The 21,617-nt window shown below is 45.0% G+C and overlaps 1 protein-coding gene across 1 annotated transcript; it reads right to left on the bottom strand.

The window, feature by feature from the left end:
• Positions 1 to 1,055: 1,055 nt before the first annotated feature.
• C8B (complement component 8, beta polypeptide) lies at positions 1,056 to 19,100 on the bottom strand. Its single transcript, XM_010078998.1, has 12 exons — positions 19,009 to 19,100; positions 17,067 to 17,220; positions 15,910 to 16,051; positions 14,673 to 14,814; positions 12,341 to 12,473; positions 11,301 to 11,498; positions 8,777 to 9,017; positions 6,756 to 6,884; positions 5,834 to 5,997; positions 3,752 to 3,905; positions 2,539 to 2,607; positions 1,056 to 1,207 (listed from the first exon to the last, which is right to left on the bottom strand). The coding sequence occupies exons 1-12, from the start codon at positions 19,098 to 19,100 to the stop codon at positions 1,056 to 1,058; spliced, it is 1,770 nt and encodes a 589-aa protein (XP_010077300.1).
• Between the last annotated feature and the right edge of the window lie 2,517 nt (positions 19,101 to 21,617).

Here is a 21,617-nt window from a genome sequence, read left to right as displayed (position 1 = left end):
GAAGAGCGTTTGACCTTGCAGATGCTAGAAGACTCACAATGCTTACGAACAACTTTTGCACTGGTGGAGCCGCTTTCCCGGAGCAAAGCTATTGCAAAAATCATTAACCACCAAGAAAGCTGTAGGAGGCAAGTCCCTGGAATGATCCCCCCCAGGTCAGTCAGGAGATGATGCACAATATTACAAAGTCCTCTTTTGTTTCACCTGGATTGCGACGCACAGCTCCAGGGATGCTAACAAAGGGCAAACCATTCCCTTTGCTTGGCTCTTTTTATAGCAAACCAAATAGCATCCCTCTGTCCTTCCCTCCCTTTGCCAAGGACCCAGAGCATCGGCATATCTGAGCGTACCGGGGTGTATCCGATACTCTCAGTGTATCTGTTCTACACCAGAAATGCACAGGAGGAAGCGCACCGCTGCGGTAGGAGTGCCGCTGCTATATCATCTAATGGTGCTTTGGTGTCACCAGACTGCTCTTCACAATCCGTTTTTTATTCCTTCAAGACAATTTCTAATGTGACAGACAATTTCAGTTCAATACAATAAATTGGGAAGCTGGGGCAGTGAGGCACAGCGGCTTTAAATGTCACATTAGATACTGTTGTGCTCGTGGAGATGAGGCTTTAACATGCTGTATTTTGCTCCACATGACACAGCTGCCTTCACAGAAGCTGCGTTTTAGCACACATCCTGGTGCACATAACATCAAACAAGTCTTTTCTTATCTCAAAAGAACCTTCAAAAACAAGACAGTAGAACGGAAAATCATGCAGCTACCAAATAGGGCAGGAGATAGTGCCTGGCTCAGTCAGCCCATTGCAACCACGACAGAGAAAAGTCAAAATAGGGAGAACAGTAAGGATGTTCAATCCCAACAACTGCACAGCAGGTGTGATTCATACTCCCTACTCCCAATGTCTTCTGAAATGTCTCCAATGCACTTGGATGAGACCCATACGCAGAGTGAGGCCAACCTAGCAAGCCAGGTACGTGACATCTTCCCACTCAGTCTGCAAAGTGCTCGTCTGTGTTGTGTAAGTTCCTAACGATTCCCTCTAGCACGTCACTGTCTCTGCATCTGCCCCTGAGCACGACGAACCACCATTGTGCGGGGCAGGGTTGTTGCACTGTCGCCTCCTTGTTCGTTGTCCTCCTGAACACGGAGACCAGCTGGCCCAGCAACCCCAGTTTCCATTAACAGCAGCATCTGGAAAAAAAAAAAAAAACCAAACCCAAAGCTGGAAAGGACCGTCAGAATAAAGCAGCTCTTTCCAGGAATCGTATTTAAATACAAACAGCCCTGCCCCTCTCCACACCACTGACAATCCACTTGAGTCATTAACAATGAGTGAGTGGTTTAAAGACGATAATTCTCTGTTCAGCATCTCTGGTGTTTGTTCAAACTACACTTTATGCAGAAAGAAAAAGAAAAAAAAAATCAATTAACTCTGTATTTGCTTGTAGGGTGTTTCTCTGTCTGACCTAGTCCAAGCCTAGGTAGGAAAAACAGCAACTCAACTCTTGTCAGCCACGTTCTGAGGTGTTAGGGGGAACGTTAGCATGTTCTTCTTCAATGAACAACAGCTTGAATATTCAGCTTTCTATCCATTGCTTTTCCTATTACACGGTTTCTTCTGGACCCTGAGCATGTGAGTGACATAAATTCAAAATCCTGAGAATCATGGAGCCGAACACGGAGGCAATACATGAACGGGGGAAAGGGGAGTGAGAAAGGAAGTTACATGGTGACAAGCGGATGGATGTGAGTCTCAGGGAGGGTCGGATGCGGCTACGCGTGTGGCAGGTGGACTGGAACAAGGTGTAAGTGACTCCACAGATTAAGGCTCCATGGACTTAGAAACACCCACAAAATGCAGCCTCTGCTTTATGAAATCTTGGCTTAAGATGTATTTCAGCCTGCCTTAGTTGGGACACAGTCATGCAGAATGAGGACTGGATAAAAGACTGTAAATAAAGTGCAAAGATAAATGCAGTGCAGCAAACGGTGGGATGGTGCCAGAGCTCTGGGTGCCTGAGATCTGGTTTTATTTAGCATTTAAACTAATGGGCTGGAAGAGGTAAACAAAATGATTAAATTCACAGACCATCCTAAACTAGGAGGAGTTAAGAACATCGGTCTGGAGACAGCAGCAATATAAAGTCACCAAGAAGCATTAGTAAATGCTTCAAAACAACAGAAGATTTGAAGATTAAAATGCGTGGTAGCATAGCTGGGGGGCAAACAGTTTGCGACATACCGACTGTATTAAAGGGAAAAAACTTGGGAAACAGAGCTGGTGGAGGAGATCTGAGGCTTGTCACGTATTGTAAGTTAGGTAGGAGTTCATATTTTGATACAATTGCAAGGTGCGTTTATGCAGCTTTGAACCGCAAAAGCAAAGCCACCTCCTCGTGAGCTCAAAGACATTTAGAAGGGGGGAGGCAAAGTGTATATCTGTTGCCTTCGCAGGACCCTAACCCCCTGTGCACTGGGCTGGGCAGAGCAGGGACATTCCTGCCCATCCATCAGCCTCGTACCTTTTTTCTCGCTGATCTGGCAGGCAGCGCCGCTGTAGCCGAGGGGACACAAACACTCACAGGCGGTTCCTGAAAGTCAGCAGAGATGGTGGCATTAGAGACTTCAGGTCACATTTCCCTGCAGACACCCATTGCTTTTCAGTGCTTCATCTTCTGCGAGGAAGGGACAGCGGGTGAGATGATATCGGCATTTTTCTCGGGTGGTGAAAGTATAAAACGGCAATAAAACAGGGGAGCTGTGACCGCCCCGCCGCCCCTCTCGCCTCCCCAGCCATCTGTTCCCGGTGCTGCACTGCGGCTCAACCTCAGCCACATGGACACAGTAATTCAGGGTACCACAGGGTCCCCCTGCTCCTCTCCAAAAGAGACATCATAGAGCTGAGAGGGAGCAAACATCAGGTACGAGCACCTGGGACAGGAGCACCCCACGGCAGGACCCCAGAGGAGAGCTCCCACGGTCATTTAAAGCCTTTCATTGAGAAGATGCTAAATGAGACCTAACCTGACTCAGCCTGGAACAAGTTATTTAAACAAGGGTAATCATGAGACGAATCCTTTAAGTGCTACAATCAACTAGCTGGTACCTGAAGCAGTGGTTTCTGCATTAGACACATTTAGATGATAACGATTCTCATCAGGACTTCTGCAGATGCAGATTGGAATTAGGCACTTGACAAAACGGTCCCTTTGTTAGAAGCTCTCATCACATCATATCTCTCTGTTTAGGCAGTGTCGGTTTTCATTCAATTTGATTCTTTTTTCCCCTTCATTTTTAAATCACAGCCTACTTACAAAGGAGGACAGCTTCTCTTAGAAATGGGGGGAGGTGATGGTGATAACTGTGCTTGGCACTTACATGTCGCTTTTCATCTTCAGAACACTTTTACAAACACTAATTAATGCTGAGACAGTAGTCACCACTCTGGGAGGATGGAAGCAATCTTAAAAGCGAAGGAGGAGACTGAAACATGTCAAGGTTTTTTTTTTTTTTAAATGCATAACTGAGAAGGAACAAATTCTTCCACAAACCTGATACCCACGGTCACTCCTATTAAAAAGAAACATCCTTTGACTTTCCTGTCTTTACTTAAAGGTGTGACTGTACAAATAGACTGACTTAAAAAAAAATAAAATTAAACACCTCAAAAATAAATGACAGGAGAAACTAAAGAGCAGATTACTTGCTCCCCACAAAGTCCCCAGCTCCCTCTACCTTGCAGAAAGGGGATGCCATTGCCGTGGCAGGGAGCACAGCGACAAGAACTGGTCTCCAGCTGGAACTCCTCCAGAGCCCGTCGCAGATTTTCTTTTATTGCCATCGCATTAGCAAAGTCGGTGGGAGTCACCAGCTGATACAGCGGCTCTGCCTAAAGGGAGGGGAGAAATTGCCTTCGTTTCCAAGCTCGAGACGGTGTGAGCATCACAGGGCTTGGTGGTGGCACAGCTGGAGAGGGACATGAATGCTCTGTGGTACAGATTTCCCATTAGTGTTTCCTTAAACCTCAGGAACAAGAAGGCAGCGATGTCAGGAGTACTTGCAGGGATCCTCCCCTTGGTTCACAACACCAAAGCAGTTGTCAATGCGTAACAAAACACAACAGCCCTTAGTTGACAAACAGCCAACGTTTCTCAGAAGTTTCCTTAAATCCTTTCTCATCCATTTTCCTGATATTGACATTTGTAGATCAGATTTGCTCAAACTTACGTTTCCTGCGTGCTCCCTTACTCTGATTTAAAAAGAGCCCCCCAAAACCCACCCACAAAAATCTCCTTCATTCCTGGCACAGCCACCCAGACACAGCCATTCAAATCTGCACTTTCACCGTAACCATGACAAAAATGACAATATTGCCATTAGTCACCCACTAATGCCAGTGGGACAACAGTGGCACATGTCATCAGAGGATCCATCCCTAATTCCCATCCTTGCTATAGAGCAAGCATGAAAGCTCACTCACCCTACTGCTGTCACAGGCTCAAGCTACAAGAGATAGAAGAATGTTAAAAAAAAAAAAAAAAGCCCATTTCCTGCTGCTGTACATTTACTCTTCATCAATTATCTGTGATCCATACTTTGCTTTTTGAATTCAGCTCATACAAATGAGGAAATACACTGAGAGTGACCTGCCAAGTCCCTTCAGGAGATGATTTATGAACTGAGTTGCTTCAGTTTTCCCTAACTAAGCATTCCTGGGCTGACATTTAGTTACACTCTGCTGCTACTTTTGATCTTTAAGCCCCACAGGGATATTGGTATGGAAATGAAGGATTATAGACACCAAAGCCAAATTACATCCGCCTGGGGTTTTTCACTGGGCAGCCTGGTCACTGATGCCGGGCAAGACAAACAACGTCGCAATTTCTTGTGGGAGAGAATTTTTTTCTGTACAGGGGATATAGTGTGGAGGGCTGCATGGGTGTTGTCTCCTGCCCAGAGACCTCCCTGGTTGTATTTCCAAACTACTGATTTTTACTTTGCTTCATATTTTTTAGAATTCACCTCTTTTTTTTTTTTTTTAAATGAAAAGTCAGAATTTTCAATGAGAAACACCTTTCACAAATATAAATTAAATTTTACAATGAAAAGGAATTATACAATAATAAAATCAACTTCCACCACCACCAGTCCAAACTCCTGTTTAAAAGGATGTTTTCTTGCACCTTTATACCATTTTATACACTTGGAGTGAACTTTTTTTGGCATTAAAAATGATAACACAGAATTGCTATATCCTTCTGCTTGCTTTTGACGTTTACAGTGCCTTGCAGTTCTAAAACTCTTCAGGGTCAAAAAACCTTGACTCTTCCAAACCTGAAGAATATTTTTAAGCTTTAGCTAAGCTGCAGAAACATCCAGGCATGTACGGTGAATCACTTGACCTTCTGAACCAGAGAGAATTGTTGCTAAATAGTCACTGGTGCTCACAGAAGAAATTTCATGGAAAAAAAAGTCCTTATAAAATATATTCTGCCAGATACATTTTTGATAAGTGATACACTGGTAGAACAGAAGGTGGATTGTCTGATCTGCTTGGTAGGCAGCAAGTAACATCTGCACAGCTGAGTTAGAAGGGTTAAAGCTGTTTCCTTCAAGTACTTCCAACCGTACCCTTTTCAACGCACCACACCTTTGATTTTCTGAATAGTCAGTCTTAGAAACTATGCTGCACTAAACAGGTCTGTTATTTGCTCTAGAAATCTCCCTGTTTTTTTTTTTTTAATCCTGTCTATTTACACCCAGAGTTCTCCAAGGCGCTCAGCTAAGCGCTGCTGAACGAAGCGATGGACACAGTACCTTCAGCGTTAGGATTTCAGGGTTGTAATGTACAGCATCTCCCCACTCCTGCATGAGCGCAGCTGTCGGCAGGTCTTTGTAAGCCAACGTGGTGATGTGTTCGCTTGCTCCGCCACGAACGAGGACGATGAAATCTTCCACGTACTGTTTTTTCGAGGTGCTGTCTGCAAAAATGCATTCAGAAAGTGGCCAGTTCTGCTCAGGTATGTCTTTGTGGATTGCAGTTGAGGTATAAGCTAAAAGCAAAGCCACTTCTGCATATGACCCATCCCACTCAGAGGGCAAAGGAAAAAAAAAAAAATAGAAATATTTCACACCTGGAGCCTGGTTTCCTACGCTGTGTGTCCTGTGCCCCTCCTGCTCCCTTGCAGCAATACCCCCACCCTCCTCTCCTGCACCCCATATCTCTCCCCCTATATTTCTCCCCTGTGGTTATCACCTTGCAGGTCCTTCCACAGACCAATGCTCCTCACCACCACAAAGATTTTTCTGTATATTTTCAGGTGCACCCTCCTCCCACCACCACACCTCCAGCTTCCCACGCATCCCCCGAGGCTCCCACACCACCATCACCTCCCTCCTTTCCCCATCTGGGCTTTTTTGGGTGCAAAAAGTGGCATGTTGGGCTGCTCTGCCAAAAGGTGAGTGGATCAGTACCACAGCACCAGCCAGGTGGGTAACGGTTGATCTGTCCCAGCTTTTCCCTAGGACACTGAGCAGGTATTTCTTTGCTACCCACCAAAGAAAATCTTTCAAAAAACCCAAGCTTTGATCCATCCACACCTCTGTTAGGCTTGGCTGGGGTTAGCCAGCAGGCTCAAAAGAGGGAGTGGGGAAATATTTCAGGCAGGCAAGATCACAAAATCTTCTTTTCGCTATGACAAAGGCTAGAAATTAAACAGTTGAAGTGTTTCACGCTTACCTCCAATCTCTTTTAAAAGGGATTTACAGCCGGCTTCAGTAATTCCAAGATTCAGAGAGACAACAGCAATACGTGCACCAATGTTAAAGCCACGCTGTGCGCATTTCTGGACATCGCTCAGAGAATAACCTTAAATAAACACCAACAAATTGAAGAGTTTTAATACAACTCTTCGATGTTTCTATGTCCATACACACAGAAAATGGGAGTTGATAAATATTTTTCCTTTGGGCTGAAAGGAGATGAGATGAAAAAGCCTTTTTTTTTGGATATTTAACAGATCTATATGAAATGAAATGAAATCTCTACATTTTACAGAACTCTGAAACCAAGTGCAGAAGGTTAATAATGGAAGAGGAGGTTTTTAATCACCAACTCAGCTGTACTGGGTTATGCAGAGCTGCAACGGGGGAGAGCCTGGCCCGTGACTTAAATGCAAAATGTCTTTGACAAAGGACCTTCCATCACTCATCCCCATCATCGGAGCCAGGCTTTTTAAGAGTAACAGATGAAGGAACTTTTCGTCCCTTTGCTAGCCCACATCTCCAATTCTTCACTGACAGAAGAACCTTAATTGTTTCATGGAAGTTTCTCTATGAAGCTCTGCTATAATCTTTTTCCTGGCATAGAAGAATTTGCCCTAAAAATCTGCAAACCTTTTGTATGTTCTTCCCCAAAGTCCTTCTCCAAACTCCTTGCTGTCCTGACACTCAAGAATATTTCAGCAGTTACCACGATGAAATACCAGATATGATACTCAAGTATCTCTCCTTTCTCTGCCTTTTTGTTGTAATTCCCCCCATTTCCCTGAATTCTTTACTTTTTTTTTAGTTAAACTTATGTCTCGATGGTACAAATATTTACATGAGCTTGCAACACAAGTATCATTACGTGGCTGCCCTGTTCTTATGCTCTTCTCATCCATCTGATATTGGCCAGTACCATAGACAATACCAACATCATGATGGATTTGAAAGGAAAAACACAAATTCTCAGTCTGGACCTACCAAACCCTGGTGGGAACAGTGTGAAAATGTTGGTCCTACTGCAGGATCCTGATCTGGGTCAGCAGACACCATCAGACAGCATTTTGATGCAAACAATAACACACATTAGTTCAAACAAACCTGTCTTGAGATGGTCCCACACCAACAGCTGAGAACTTGGGCAGTGCTAGTGTTTTGAATATCTGAAATCTGAACCTAAATCCTGTCCCTCTGGGCAGTGCCTGGCTACAGGACAAGCCACTTCTTAGCCAGCAGAAGAGCAAACACACCGAGCATCACACACAGCAGAGTCCACTCAATGCTTTTGCAAATAGCCAGCCAAGGCAGTTACTCACTCCCGTGCCAATGAATAAATAAGAGAGTCCAGTTATTGATTAATGTCACACGGCTTGCTCCGTCCTACACAACAATCATCATTTCTCACAAAAAAAAAGGAAGTCAGAGTCAAAGAGCAAGAGCAATGTCAGGTACGAGAGTCACCCAGCAAATTATTTACTGTTTCCTACATGCTGGAAAAGCTCTCGAGGCTAAAGGTGTTTCAAAACGTCGTTTGAAAGGCAATGGAAAAAGAACTTAGGTGAAGGTGTTCAAAGCTAACAACAGTGTTAAGCTACACGATTCCCATTCGTCTCAACATCTTGTCAGCCTCCAAAACACGTCATCTGAAATACTTCCTACAGCGCCCTTTTCTGTGAACTGGCAGCACCCCCAGCTTGAGAGCTGGATGGAGCACAAGATGCTGAACATACTTTGAAAACCAGATTCTTCATTCACTGCCATAAACACTTTGACTTTCTTATTTCCTGCAGGATCATAGAATCATAGAATGGTTTGGGTTGGAAGGGACCTTAAAGACCATTGAGTTCCAACTCCCTGCCATGGGGTCATTGACTCCTTGTTCCACCATCTCTCTTGTCTGACCTCAGACCTGAACCATCACTGGGTGCCTGCGGAGGGGTTTGCCCACCAAAAAGCTGGCCCCAAAGCTTTTCCCCAACCATCAGGTGCATGTACCTGCCTTTCGGAGCTCATCACTGTTCATGACTAAAGTATATTCGTAGATGCCCCCAAGGGTAGCCTCCGTGATGTAGTGGGTCCCGTAGTCCCTGTAGAGCTCTCGGTACTCGCCGTAGCTGTACTCCGACGGGAGCTGGTGGAGTCTCTGCAGGAACTCGTAATGCAGCATCAGCGCTCGGGGCTTCAGCTTATAAATGGCGACAGCCAGCTCGGAACGGGCATGGATGAATTTGCTGGACTGCATGAAATGTGGAAACACAGGAGAATCCAGAAGAAGTCAGGGATGTCGTTCTTGTGGCAACGGGTAGTTATTTGCCGTTAAACAACTAATGCTGGGTGGGATTTATCAATTTAACAGTTTGCAACTGGAAATCTCCTAATGTAGCAAAACCAAAACTTTTAGAAGTAAAGTTTTTGGAAATCAGGATTCAGACCGGTATTAGAGAGGGAAGAAAGAAGAGGGAGAAACACCCATTACAGGTTAGGTGATGGCTCAATGGGGACATGGGGAAAGGCAGGGTCCAGGCTCGGCTCTGATGGACTCGGGGTGCAACGGCACAAGCAGCATCCCACAAGACTGCACTAGTCCTCATCATGTTGACCAGCCTTGGCCTCTCACAAGCTCTCTCCTGACAAATTCTGACATCTGAAGTCGTGATGATTGATATGTGAAATGGTAATCCTCTGGCTGAACCAAATTAGTATTTAGAATACTAAATATAATATATAATAAATATAATACGGCCAGAATATGCTGTTAACCAATCTCAAAGGAAAGAAAACACACTCACACACACACATATATTTATATGTCTCTATATAGGTGTACATGGATAAATATTGTATCTCCCTTTTCTGGCATAACAGTCAGGAACAGAAGAGGTCTTTTGTCATGTTCAAAGGATGAAGTGTCCAGTTATTTGGACCAGCAGGACAAGTGCATCAGGGGGGTTCAATACAGAACCCTGTAGCTTAAATAATAAAATCAAGACTTAGTATTGGGTGTCTTTACAGATATCTATTGCAAATGCTGCTCATATACCTCTGATCTTGTCATGGGAAATGACTTTGCAGGAAGCCAATGCAGGTTTAATGGAAACAAGGAATACCCTGCCATTCCTGAGTGCACTTTATACTGGGAGGAGAGACACAGATCAGCGACACTATTAAACCATTGACAAGAGCTAGCTTTGTTTACAGCAATAACAGATGAAAAAAAGAAATCAAATGATGGTGCACACCACCTCAGGCTGAATCTCATAAAGCAGTCCTAGGAGTTCTAGAGGAAAGCATCTCCAGTCAGCTTAAAGGGTGCATCAGATCCCAGCTGTGACCAAATCTCCGCAGACGAGACTGGGAGGGATCGTGCCATCCGTGTTTTGTGTTGTGTGTCCCCTGATCTGGTGAATGATGTACTCAGCAGACAGATCACATCAGCCGAAGTAAAATGGCATGTCTTCGTCTATAATTAAATCCATGGAAGGCCTGCCAGCAGTTTTCATTCTACGTTATTGTCAGGGCTGTCCTACAGCTGAACAGCTTGCCTTCGCTGTTTGCTCCATCATTTACCGAAGTGACAGCTCCTGCCTTGCCGAACCCACCTAAAAGCGGGACAGCCCTGCACGTGTGAGATGACATTCTGCAGTGACGGCACAGATAACAGCCATCCACACTGCAGACTGGTTTCTGGACTGGGTGTACAGGTGCAGGAACTCCTGGAACTGCAGAAAATCCTGTTTGCCTGTCTTTCACCCCGATTTCTCTATTATGGCTGTAACTCGCTTGTAGGGCAGAGGGAACTCTGGGCTCCTGGGCTCGTTAGCCAAACCCCAGTTCTACCTGTGCAGACTCCCTTGCAAGGGTTACCGTGTTGGCTGCACCCACTCACCTCCCACCTGCCAGACTGCTTTGGCATCAGGGGTAGGGATTTTTTAAGGTCTGGTAGGGCGAGGTGCACAGCATCCCATGGCTGGGGCTCAGCACAGAGACCATGTGAGGAGCATCATGTGTACACCTCCCGCCAGCGAGTTCCCTGTATCACAGAATCACAGAGTGGTTTGGGTTGGAAGGGACCTCAAAGATCATCGAGTTCCACCCCCTGCCATGGGCAAGGACACCTCCCACTAGCCCAGGTTGCCCAAAGCCTCATCCAGCCTGGCCTTGAACCCCTCCAGGGATGGGGCATCCACAGCTTCTCTGGGCAACCTGGGCCACTGCCTCACCACCCGCACAGGAAAACATTTCTTCCTAATATCTCATCTCAATCTCCCCTCTTTCAGCTTAAAACCATTACCCCTCATCCTATCCCTCCACTCCCTGATCAAGAGTGTGTGGAGGGTAACACAACCAAAGGCGCTGTGGCCTCAGTAAACACCTGACGAACACCACCTGCAAAATCCAAAGGGAAGGAAAAATTCCAGTTATCCTAGTGATGGCTGCTGAGCTGATGGTGAGGTTCAAACCGCTATACACACACATACAGATGACACGCCAGCAGAGAATTAAGTGGAGCGGTGCTTACAGTTGAAGAAAATCTTTTCATCCTTTGAATGAACTTCTTGAACCTGTTGTCGTTTGAATTGTAACCCAGTTCAAACACTCCTGGTATTTTTATACCAAAGCTGAAGCTAGACTGCGAAGCTTTTGCCTTCAGGACACTGCTTTCATAATTCGAGTAGGAGTCATATTCAGTCATTGTGAATTCATATTTGCCTTTGGTCTAAACAGAAAGCAAAACCAACACGTTTAATTTCCTGCATAGCAATTGTACACCTGAAGCACGGGAAAGGGACACAGATACAAATATACTTGTGAATTAATGCTTGCACTTTGAAGATGAAAAGCCTTGTATAATTGCAAAGCACTATTATTATTAACACTGGTACTTCAAGAACACTTGATTTACAGCAGCAGGAAAGCTACTGTCTGCTCCGTACTGCAAGGACCTCAGGCTCTTACTTAATGTGTTGATCTTATGCAAAGAAGGTGAAATCTTAAACACAGGCATCAATTAAAGGATGAATTCCAAAAGGAGGTTTCCTAATGGGCAATGCTCAAAAATATCATGCTATGTCATCAAGACCATTAATGTCAAATATATAATATGTGAAATATAGCTTTGATGCACCACAGAAATAAGCTTCCAAGCAAACCACACAGTGTGCTGCTAAATCCTAAATCCTGTTGCATGGGGATAGCTTTCCCAGCCTGGCTCTCAAGGCACTCTACAATTCGGTCAAAAATTAACCTCCTTGTGCCCCCTGGGTAGCTTTCCTGCCCTCTTGCACAGGTTAGGCTCATTTTTTGCAAGGACAACATCCAAGGGAACGCTGCTACCTATTCCAGTGCACGCGGATATTATAAGGAGACGTGTCCAACTCCATAGAGTGTGTGGGGTATGACGATGTTCTGGAAGTAGGGCTAAATTCAGCCTCATCCCATTTGATCTCATGAGTTTTGTTATTCTTTATAAAATGATTTAGTAATGAAGCTTTATCAGTATTACGCACTAAATTTATTACAACAGATGCACGTACATTAGCAGAAGAACCTGACACGTACCTCTGGCGTGTAGCTTTCTACATTGTACGGCTTCCTGAATCTCGTGTCCACGATATAATGGGGAGAACATCCCCCAGCATAGTACCTGTGATCAAGAACTAATCCTTCCAGGTTGTTTGTGAAGATATTTAACCTGTACATGAAGCATAACAGAAAAATATTATCATCTCTTTAGAAGCAAACATCAAATGACTTGGCCGAGAAAGGCAGAAAATGTTTTGGTTGGCTGAGGGCTCTTTGTTTTGTATTTCTCTATTTTGAAACCTGAACAGAAAGTTTTGTCTCTTTCACTGTCTCACCGACCCGGTTGCTCCAGAAAAAAAAAACCTGACTAACATGAAAGAAAAAATTTTTCAAAGTTTTTTGAAAATGTCAAATTTTCAAATGTCAAATGTCAAATTTTTGGAAAGTGTCACATTTTGACACTTTGCTGAATACGATACCAATTACAGAAGGTTAATTTTCACCACCCAGCTAGGAATGACACCAGACATTCCTGCCACTAGCAACGGCAACTTCTGCAGCCTTCACTGGAGCTCTCTGGGAAGACCAGGACAAACTGGACCAGCCAAACACCCGCCCCACCAGGCTGCCCACCCTGAGCATCCCCAGAAGCCCTCAGTAGTGCAGCAGCATCCAGCAGGATCTTCAAAGACATGTTTGCCAACCCATGTCATCAGTCCAGACTAATTTTTCATTCACATGTCTTTGTTCTCATTTATCATGCGTCATCTTGGCTGGGTTGGTCAAGGATCAGCCAGAGGTCAGTAGATGAGAGTGAGAAGTGTCAGGGAACAAGACCTAGGCACTCAAGAGATTGTTCAACCACTCCTTGAAATCCCTGGGAAGTTTTCCTTTGATTTAGTGGACGACGGACAGTCATCTTAACCTGTCTGCTTGAGAAAGGACATCGTACTGCAACCTTTTAAATGGGGTGATCAAACTGGGCTCGTTTGCTTTTCCTATTGCTGCTGGTGGGATCTGTTGCAGTAAAAACCCTCCTGCTGGTCCCTGTAGGACACACGCACATCACCCTTGTGGTACGCAGCTGAGGACATGGCACTCATCTCCACAAACTCGAATAGTAACAAGAATGATTAAAGGAAAATTCACACACACAAAAAAAGATAAATTGCTAATAGTCCATGTCGTGTCCCCATTAGCGATCCAGGCCTCTCCTTATTTTGGGGAGAGAGACTTGCATGATAATGACTCCGAAGCTGTAAAATACTATCTCTAATTTTAGAACAATCTGAAAAGAAGGGAAGTCCACTAAAAGCAAATTACTGAGCAATTGTAGCTTCAAAGAGATGAGAAGCATGTTCCTATAATTGTCCAACATTATTTTTAATTTTCATTAAACTCAGAAGTACAAAGCATTAGCAATGACACGTGTAGCAGCCGTATCTCCAGAGAATAATGAGGAAATTATAATTTTTTCCTTACAATATGATTTTTTCTTTTCTTTTTATGTAAAAAGCATTTTTTTCCCTGCAGAATGAGAAAAGACTCTCTTCACACATTCTGATCTTAACAGAAAGTTGCCACAGTCTTATTAAAAGATGTCTCAATTCAGACATGGATTGGAATTCCAAAAACGTTGGGGCTCGGTAACATGCAGGTTAATCCTACCCTACTCACACAAAGGACACAAATTCCACCATCTCTCTGTCGTGGAAGAAATCCATGAAATTTTGACCCCCCCCAAACCAATACATGGTGCAAAAATTCAAATCCCCAGTCCGGTTCAGATTTTAGGCAATCCAAGGTGATGACTTAAGTCAGTCTATAAAGAATGATATAACTTTATGTTCAGATTTTAACAAACCTTCCTTTGTTTTTATTTCAAAAGCACGGTTGGAAGTAGTCTCTCAGTTCCTGAAAGCATTTTTTTCAGACTGAATTGGGCCAACGTCTAACTTTACTTACATCTGTGCAAAATAACTGGATCATTCAAACTCTCCCACTGATTAATTTAAGAGCAAGTACCTGTAGATACTAGAGAAACGATTGGTGTTGACGTTTCCCCTTTTCCTCACCAAAGAGCACACGGAGGCTCTTGCAGGACAAGCTGAGCTGATGATCTCCGGAAGGTGCACAAGCTCTCCTGGGTACATTTTTCACTTACCTCACCTCTCCCTGAAAGACTCCTGGAGTCAATAAGGATTTTCCTGCTGGGCTTTGGATCAGGACACCAAAGGCTGTTGGATCCTAGCTCCTGGATACAGGAGTTGATACGGCTTTTCTCTGTTCAGTGGTTAAGTCTGAAGCCACATAAGGTCATTCTTATCCTCAAGTAAGAAAAAAAATCTCATGAAGGTCACTGACTTACCCTTTTGCCAGATTCTCGATTCCCCAGTATTGCTCCATCTTCTGGTCACACTTTTTAAACACTTTTTTGCAGTTTTTTTCATCTGACTGGTCCCCACAGTCATCATCCCCATTGCAAAGCAGCCTCCGGTTAATGCATCTCCCTAGGACGTGAGGTGTAAATGACTCATTAAACAATCTATTAGGATGCTTACTGGTAATTTTGCAAAATCACGGTCCCTGACTCAGAGTCCAGAAACAAAATAAAAGTCTCCTGTAATGTATGGTTCAAAACTAGCTGGAAAATATTTCTTCTCTATCTGCATGGAGCACCAAACTCCATCTGCTCAATTTTCCCCAAAACCTTCAAAATCTTAAAATTCCCTGCTCAACCTAGAAAAAAGAAATCCTAATGAAAAGCATAAAAAAAGGAAAGATTCTTCTGGTTGCTAAAATTTTTCAGTTTTGAGAAAACAAACATGCTGGAGACTGTTCAGCACCCCTGGTATATGGTATTTTTTTTTTTTTTGCCCCTCCCATGTCTGTAATTACCGAGTCGCTTTTCAGTCTCACCAAAACACTACCTTGGGGGACAGAGACCTGAGGTTCCTCTGTGCCACCTCCTGTGCCCAGCTCTCCTCTGCCCCAGCACCCCGCACCCTGCACACCTTCCTCTCCGCTGCCAGGGTGCAGAACCAAAGCAGAGGCTGACAAATTTTGGATACAGCCAACTACTGCCTTTCTTCCCCACACTGCTTACAGCATCCTCGACTAATTAGTCGCTGATACGGATGGAGGGAAATGCCACGAGGACCACCACCATCACCTGTGCTCTTGGGCATGTGTCAAGGATGCCCAGCGCTTGTTCTGTTGCTGTCTGATTTTTTTTCTTTTTATTTAATTTACTGATAGAACCGGGTTTTTATTTCCTATTTGGAGATTTTTAGAGAAAAACTTGAGCAACCTGGGCTAGTGGGAGGTGTCCCTGCCCATGGCAGGGGGTTGGAACTCAATGATCTCTAAGATCCCTTCCAACCCAAACCATTCCCTGATTCTATGATTTTAAAGACATGCTTCAGACTGGAAGATGTTGGCTAATAGACTCAAAATTACTGATGCAAACACAACAGGAGTACGGACACTGGTCAACTCCTGACACCTCTTCAGCCCAGCAAACTCTTGTAGAAGCAGAAAGTTCAACGTGGTGGTATGAGAGATGCCACCTGAGCACGGCCGCTTCTCTCTCCCCAAGTCCTTACCTGTAACCGCACACACAAACCCTTCACACCTAACTTTATTCCTGCAAGGATGATTTGTAACACAGTCTTCAGTTTCTTTGTCAGAGTAATCGCAGGGATCTCCATTGAACTGAGAAGGTTGTTCCAGGCGGGCAAATCTGTACTGTGATGAAATAAAAAATATTGACTCGAATGTGCAGAAATTGCGAATTTCACGCTTGCCTAGTTAAAAAACAAACTTTGTGTTGAGGAGATCTCATCTAAGACTACTGCCATATTAAAAAAAAAAGTGTCGGCAAAGAGGTGTGATGCTGGTAACGTGCCTCCTTTCAAAGGTTTCTGATCTGCGACAGTCTTAATTTTGCTGGGGAGGGATTGAGGATTGGAAGGGATGAAGGAAGTTTACTTTTCTTTGACAGTTTGTTTAAATGAGCCTGACAGCACAGTGCGGGCATTTGCAAGAGTAAGGAAGGATTCGGTTACATCTCCTCTCTTTCAATTAGCGCTGGTAACGACATCCCTTGTTATTTTCTGTCAGTGTATTTACTTGGCCCTCTGTATCATTAGGGATTTTTTTCCGCCCACAGCACTGCTGTGAAGCAGTCAATTACTCCGTCCAATATGTTAGCCCTCCCTTTTTTTCCCCAGCTTTTGAGATTAACTCTTTGATACAAAGCTTCACTCTTCCCAACTCCCATCACTGGTTAGTCCTGCATAAGCCCAGGAATGGGTTCTCCAACTCATTAGCAGAGGTCCCTCTAGCAACGGGGATTTTGCTCTTCATGCTATGGGGATCATTACTTTCATTTGATGGGGCTTCTCGGGTAGAAAATGCTTGTTGGCGGACAAGAAAGAGGGTCTTAATGCTGAGAGGCACTGAGTGTCTCCAGGTCCCACAGGGACGGTGCCTCGCACTGATGCTGGGAGGACTGCATTGGAGAGAAAGCCCCTGACAAAGCCTGGGCTTCCCGCCTGGGATTTCACCAAGCCTGGGCTTACACCTTCTCAGGACAGCGAGGCAGCCTGGGAACCACTGGAGTTACTGCGGGTGAAGAGCTAAAAGCCACCTGAAAGCAAAAGCCCACGGCCTCACCTGTACAGGGCTTTCCTCAGCAGCTCCCCATTTTTGCCCTGCCTCCTGGCTTCTCAGGCTTCATGCCTAGACCACAAACACTCACCCTTTTCTTTTGACAGGGATCGCACTTGCTCCACGAGGACCAGGCGGAGAGCACACAGTCGCGGGGCTGCGGAGCGTTGTTCACCGACCGCGCCAGCCTGACGTTGGCCACGCTCTTGTTGGTGCCGCGCAGGTCAAGGGACTCCTTTTCACCCCTGCATTCAACAACACAAGAGCTTCAGGGTATGAAACCACGGGGCTACAAGGACAGAGCAACTTGAGCTATACCTGTGCAGAACTACATGCCAAAGAGAAGTAACGCTTGCTAGACCTCACCAAATCTTCCATGGGAGCTCTACATTTCAGTACTTGTTTCACACTGGCATTGATTCTCTATGACACTCGATCAACTCTTCAATGCCCAAGAGTAGACCCAATCTTCTACCACCCTACCACAAGAATAAGTCTGCAGAGCACTCCGGAGGGGTGACTGCAGGACACATGTTTGATCACCCAGCAGGGGAAACTCAACCCTTATCACACCAACCTGGGCTTCATCTCAACCTGCACAAGCCCTACCAGATAACCCACCAAAGTGGCCAGCAGTGAAATGTGCACCATCACTCGCTGCCCTTTTCCCAGTGCTCCCCACTGCTCGGTGTACAGGCTGGGGTTTAGTACCTTGTTGCCGTACACGACAAACAGCTCCAAGGGCAGACACCTCCATGACAAACACCGGTTGCAATGCTAAGGGCTGGCACGCACTCAGCATTTTTGAAAAATTTATTCTTTACTGTGCGAGTGCTGAGGCAGTGGCCCAGGTTGCCCAGAGAAGCTGCGGATGCCCCATCCCTGGAGGGGTTCAAGGCCAGGCTGGATGAGGCTTTGGGCAACCTGGGCTAGTGGGAGGTGTCCCTGCCCGTGGCAGGGGGGTGGGACTGGATGGGCTTTAAGGTCCTGTCCAGCCCAAACCATTCTGTGATCCAAAGAAAACCAGGCTTAAGTGCCTCTCTTTGACAAACAGGCTATTTTTTCTCAAGCTGGTCAAAACCATTAGTCTTAGACTCTGTTCTTGGCTCACAATAGAGAGCCATTAACCCATTAATCCCTTTCATCACAGTAATGAACCTGAACCCCAAGTGTGAGCATTTACTCTTCACTCCAGCCCCTCTCCCTCCCTTAACGTAACAACTGTCTCCAAGGTTTCCATGATGCCACAGCTAAAATGCCACCTACTCTTTTGGTGGATTCAGTATTTCTGATTAAATCCTCATCCCAGACAAATGCTTCCTTGTAGCACCTAATCTAAGTGGGAAGCTTTAGTGAAACACTGACAATTAGTTTCTTTTCATACCCACTTTGACAAGTAAACTACCATGGCAGTGTTCCCAAACCCTCCACCAAGACAAGGAACAGCATCAATGGAAGCTTTAACTATGATTTAGTCCTTGGCAAGGGGTACCCATTATTGCATATTAAAAATCACATGGAATAAAGGAATTACAAAAACTCATCAGCTCACTGAGGTGTGAAATCAGAGCTCAAAGTTCAGAGAACAGCGGAAAAATATAGTTAGACTGGAAAGATTACATTCACTGATTGACTGCAGTCCTCTGAAAGAGCAAAATCCAGATACCAGAGAAAGAAACAACCATCAGGCAGATTCGTGCCATTTACACACTCAAAGAAAACACAACCCTGCCTTTCCAGCACACTTTCGGGCACCTGGCACAGGAGGAGCCTGCCCATCGCAAACAGATTTCCACATTGCAACACGACCGTGGCAATTTGTCATCTGAGATTTATCAAAGAGGATTCCTTTTCTAAAGGCAGACACATTGCACGATGCTAACTTCAAAACAATGTCTTTTGCTATTCATTAGAAATACAAAAATGGCTCAAGACAGCAATTATGTGCTATACGACGTGAAAGCAGAGTCCGTACTGATTTTCAGTTTTTATCGTATCACCCCACGGACACGGCTTCAGGCACATTCACTTACCCAAAGCAATGGATGGTTCCGATGCTGAGTACGGCATAAAGCAGCAACAGTCTGACGGGGCGTGGAGCAAACGCCGTGTGTGCTGTGCTCATCGCTCCGAGGTACCATCGGCGATTCGAAACCACCACCGCTCCCGTTCCGTCTGCCAGAGGGGGCGAAAATGGTTCCAGTAGAAAAAGATAAATTATCAGGCCGTTTTTCCACACTGTAAACAGCAGCTGACCCGCCACCTGGCAGATTCACAAGGTAAATGTTGCAACACGGCTTTCTGGAGGCAAGAGGGAAGAAAGCAGAGATGTGTCCAAAAGCAATTTATGCTTTCATTTGTAACGCTCCTTTCAAGGGATGGGGAAAAATGAATATTTCAACAAATGAAACACACTCCAGTCTTGGCAAGAGGGAAGTGATAAGTAAACTAAGAGTCGGCTTTCTAGGAACAGAATGCAAATCATTTATTTATTTCTGCTTTTCATGTCAGCCTTCCAGGGGCAGTCATTCCAGCGGCTCGGGGAAAGCCTCTATCCCCAAGAGTGCCCCATGTCACTGGGGCTTGGGCTTGTGCTGGGGCCAGGACAAGAGCCCCAGCCCTAGGTGAGGGGCTCTTCCATACAGATCCTCTGCTCCACGCACCCAAAGTCTCTGGCCCGTGGAAGCAAGACCTGTCAGGGCGTCAAACTAAACATCTTGGTGTTTTCTAGCTGCTACGTTGAGTCACTCTCTCTTAAATGGCCCGAAGAGGGGCAGAGAACTTACCAAGGGCTGATTCCCACCAGTTCCGTTGGGCTTTCAAAGGCACATCAGGATCTTCAAAACCTTGCAGAATTTTTCTTTGGTTGCCTGTTGAGGCAGTCTTCAGGTCCTGCTGCTTCTCACTTCACGTATGGCTCTTTGATTCCTGAGACTCAAGTCTTTCCCTTCATTTTCCTAATTAGTCTTAACCTACAATGAGCATCTTAGGGGGAGGAAAGTTCTCTGAATCTATGTTTCCCTGTACGAAAGTACAAAAGGATGAATGTCATCACCTTTTCCCACCCTTCCTCTTGCTGGACAAGCAGAGGTTGTCCCCCTCTGTGGGCAACTACGGCTTGTAGCAGCACAGGCTCTCGCCCTGGGCTAAGTCTCAGTGCTTCAATGATAGAAAGAATAAATACATTTTAATTTCCCCATTAGGGGAATGATGGATGCTAGATATAAAATTAATCATATTCGCTAATACAAAACAAACCCGACAACCTCCGCGTCATTACCTGGCCAAGTGCTGCACCTCTTCATGTGTCACAGTTACTTACAAATGGTATTACTCCCACCGCACGGCCATGTCTCTGCAAAATAAGCACCTGGCTGCTGCACCTTTCGAGTTTGGCAGCTTGACGATAACAATTTAACACAGACAAGCACAGTAACCGATTCCTTGTAGGAATCTGCTCCAAATAAAATGATTGTCTTTCAGGCGGACACTTTTTTAACCCAAAGCTACTGAACACACAGTCAGTGATTAACTGCCCTCCAGACATGGAGACAAACTATTAGGAAAGGTGGTTTAGACTGGGCAAAGCTTTTTGTTTGCCTTTTTTTTTTTTTTTCCCCAAACAACTTTGCCCCAGGCTGAACACAAGATGTGCCTGTAAGATACAACTTGCTCAACCTTTGATTTTTTTTTAGCTGTTAATCATTTGTGCATGACCAAAAAAAAAAAACAAAAACCAACCACTTACAGGAAAAACCTTTCCACACATGGGACCTTTGCTAGCTGGGAAGTGTAGAACACATCCAGTATTTCAATAGCGGCAAGAAAAGCTCAGATTATAAGCACAGAGCACCCTCCAGATTTAACTTCCCGGAGTGTGAAGATCTCAAAGCAACCTGCTCCTGTTTGCCGCTTGTCTGTTTCGCTGCCTCCCACCACGCACAGCTTGGTGGTGACCATGCTTGCTCCTGAACTAGCAGAAAGAACTTAGGGTAAACCAGCAGCAGGGACCCAAGAGACAGAATTTCCTACATGTTAACATACTACCCAGAGAGAACTGAAAAGCAAAATCAGGTTTTCCACATAATTTATAATCTGGTTTAAATAACCAGATTATTAACCAGGTAACACATAAAATTCATGACAACAACCACAGCTGATTTTCCACTTCCTTGCAGCCTGGGGCTTATGGCATCCATGGATCAGTGGGAACGTTGCCTCGTAACACCACCCATGTCTTCGTTCCCCAGTCTTGTTCCGTCTTCATCGCTGGCTGTAATAGCCGTGGCTGTCTGCCGAGCTGTTTGAAGTCCCAAAGCACTTAGTGCTAACAACGCTGTAAAGTCACCGAACGTGGGTCTTGTCACACCCGAAAACGAAGCTTCACTAAGTGTCCATCACGAACACCGAGCTCTCAAGTGCAGCGCATCCCTTGCAGAGTTCTTCACACCAACCTTGTTGCTTTGTGATCCCTTCCTCCCTGTAAATAAAACCTGTACAGTTTCACCAAACATGATTTTATTTTTTTTTAAATGGCAGTTTCCTGTCCAAAGGAAAACTGTGAAACACACCAGAGATGAAAGGCGCTCCCTGGGAAAAGACAGACTGGAGCCAGCAAGCAGCTTTTTTATGGTGTCTCAGT

Source organism: Pterocles gutturalis, unplaced genomic scaffold, assembly GCF_000699245.1.
Source record: "Pterocles gutturalis isolate BGI_N339 unplaced genomic scaffold, ASM69924v1 scaffold6141, whole genome shotgun sequence".
NCBI lineage: Eukaryota > Metazoa > Chordata > Aves > Pterocliformes > Pteroclidae > Pterocles > Pterocles gutturalis.
The sequence above is the reverse complement of the archived record's forward strand: the minus strand, read 5'-3'. Positions and strand labels throughout refer to the sequence as shown.

What these genes read in the sequence shown, in the direction of transcription:
- C8B (XM_010078998.1), bottom strand. Translation starts at nt 19,100, where the DNA reads ATGAGCACAGCACACACGGCGTTTGCTCCACGCCCCGTCAGACTGTTG. An exon ending in CCTTTTAAAAGAGATTGGAG is followed by an intron (nt 5,998 to 6,755) that starts GTAAGCGTGAAA and finishes GCATTTTTGCAG; the next exon opens with ACAGCACCTCGAAAAAACAG. An exon ending in TGGCATCCCCTTTCTGCAAG is followed by an intron (nt 2,608 to 3,751) that starts GTAGAGGGAGCT and finishes GCTGACTTTCAG; the next exon opens with GAACCGCCTGTGAGTGTTTG.